General features: G+C 59.5%; 1 protein-coding gene across 1 annotated transcript; it reads right to left on the reverse strand.

Moving 5' to 3' along the window:
• Positions 1-325: 325 nt before the first annotated feature.
• On the reverse strand, positions 326-1,026 carry LOC103582773 (potassium channel subfamily K member 15-like; the record flags this gene model as incomplete). The annotated part of the gene is made up of 1 exon (XM_008564281.1): positions 326-1,026. A coding segment is annotated over one exon (701 nt), but the record flags the coding sequence as incomplete, so codon positions are not given.
• Between the last annotated feature and the right edge of the window lie 994 nt (positions 1,027-2,020).

Below are 2,020 nucleotides of genomic sequence, written 5' to 3' on the forward strand. Positions count from 1 at the left end.
CTATGCTGACGCGGCCACGCCTTCCACAACAATGTGGACTGCGAGATGCTGACGCGGCCAGGCCTTCCACAACAATGTGGACTGCGAGGGATTCGCACCGTACGTCTACGGGACGACTGTAGAGTCTGGCTTGTGCTTATGATACGACTTCAATATATTTTTGGAGAGGACGGAGGGGACTTGCCGCAGGAGGTAATGAGAAACTGCTTGTGGCAGAAGCCGGCATGCAGGCTCCTCGCCCCTATCCAAGCCCCGGGGAGGGTGCCCCGATGGATGAAGCCAGACCCCCCCACTGCTCTTCCCCCTCACCCCCGGGGGAGGGCTGTCAGATGGAATTCCGCCGGACCGGGGGCCTGTCTGCCCTGCCGCCGCGCACGGCCCCGGGGCTCGAGGGCGGAGAGAAGCCCAGATTGTCGCGGGCGCTCATCTCCAGCTGGTGGACGCGGTGGGAGATGGAGCGGGAGCCCGCGGGGCGGGCTGGGCGGCGGGTCTTGGAGGGGCCGCGGCTCTCGGGCGCCCCCAGGCGGAGCGGGCTGGCGGCGCTCTCGGGCGCGTCGGCGGTGGCCGCGAGGAAGCGCAGGACCACGAGGTTGAGGAAGGCGCCAATGACCGTGAGCCCCAGCAGGATGTAGAGGAAGCTGAAGGCCACGTAGGGCGGCCTCGTCTGCAGCGCCTCGTCGCTCTGCAGCGCCACGAAGTCGCCGAAGCCGATGGTGGTGAGGGTGATGAAGCAGTAGTAGTAGGCGTGGAAGAAGGTCCAGCCCTCGAAGTGCGCGAAGGCGGCGGCCCCGAGGCCGAGGGTGGCGGCGCACAGCAGCAGCCCGGCCACCACCATGTTCTCGGTGGACACGCGCGGCCGCCGCAGGCCCAGGCAGCGCTTGGCCGCCAGCAGCAGGCCCCGCACCAGCGCGTTCAGCCGCTCGCCCAGGCTCTGGAAGGTGACCAGCGTCAGCGGGATGCCCAGGAACGCATAGAACATGCAGAAGACCTTGCCCGAGTCCGTGCCCGGCGTGGCGTGGCCGTACCCTGTGCAGGGACAGTGAAGGGTCGGGTCGGTGAGTGCCCAGCTGCATGGAACACCGTCCCCCCGCAGCCCTCCTGCTGGTGTCCCCCCCGCATCGCAGAGCCCCGCCGACCATCTTCAAACACTAGCTCGACTAGGTCATTCCCCAGCTTTAAAACCGTGCGTGGCTATTTATAAACGTCCCGGAGTGTAAACACCCAAATGTTCCTCGGTTGGGGAATGGATGAACTACCTGCGGTACCCCAAACAGTGGAACTCTTTTCGGCAACAGAACGGCACGAACTACTGTCACCAAGGGGTGGATCTCAAATACATCGGGCTATTATGGAAGAACAAGCTCCAAAGGCAACCTACTGCATATTTCATTTAAATGACCTTCTGGAAATGGCAAAACTATAGGGATGGACAACACACCTGGGATTGCCAGTCATTGGAGGAGGAGTTAACTATTAGGGGGCATGACAGAATTTTGTGGGGTGATGGAATTTCGGGGGGTTTCATGTCTTGATCATGGCTGCAGTTATCAAGTATTCATTTGAATTACGGTGCACAAGCTTTTTCTTGATCTGAATCTCACCCCCTCCAGCCTCACTCCCTTCTCTTCACATCCCCTCTCTCCAGCTACACCCCATGTTGTGTCACCAACCAGCCTGTCCCACTCTACATGCCTTTCCTCGTGATTTTCCCTCCCCTGGATTGCTCCTTTCTCCCCTCCGCCAGTCTCTGCCTCCCCTTGACCATTCAGTCAGCCCTCACTAAACACCTGTTGGTTCTGGTTCTGTCTGGTGTAGCAATATTCTTCACTGGGTCCCCTCAGTCCTTGTAGGGGATCTAAACATGACCAGGATTCCTTGTCTTGGAACATGTGTCACTGCTGGAATGAATGGACATGTATGTTTTCCTGGAGAGGAGCACCAGCTTTCATGGTATTCTCAAAGGGGCCCTTAACCCAGGAAGAGTGGATCAACAGAATATGTATGTCTCCTCTAGTAGATT

The sequence above is a fragment of the Galeopterus variegatus genome, unplaced genomic scaffold (assembly GCF_000696425.1).
Source record: "Galeopterus variegatus unplaced genomic scaffold, G_variegatus-3.0.2 Scaffold17819, whole genome shotgun sequence".
Taxonomy (NCBI): domain Eukaryota; kingdom Metazoa; phylum Chordata; class Mammalia; order Dermoptera; family Cynocephalidae; genus Galeopterus; species Galeopterus variegatus.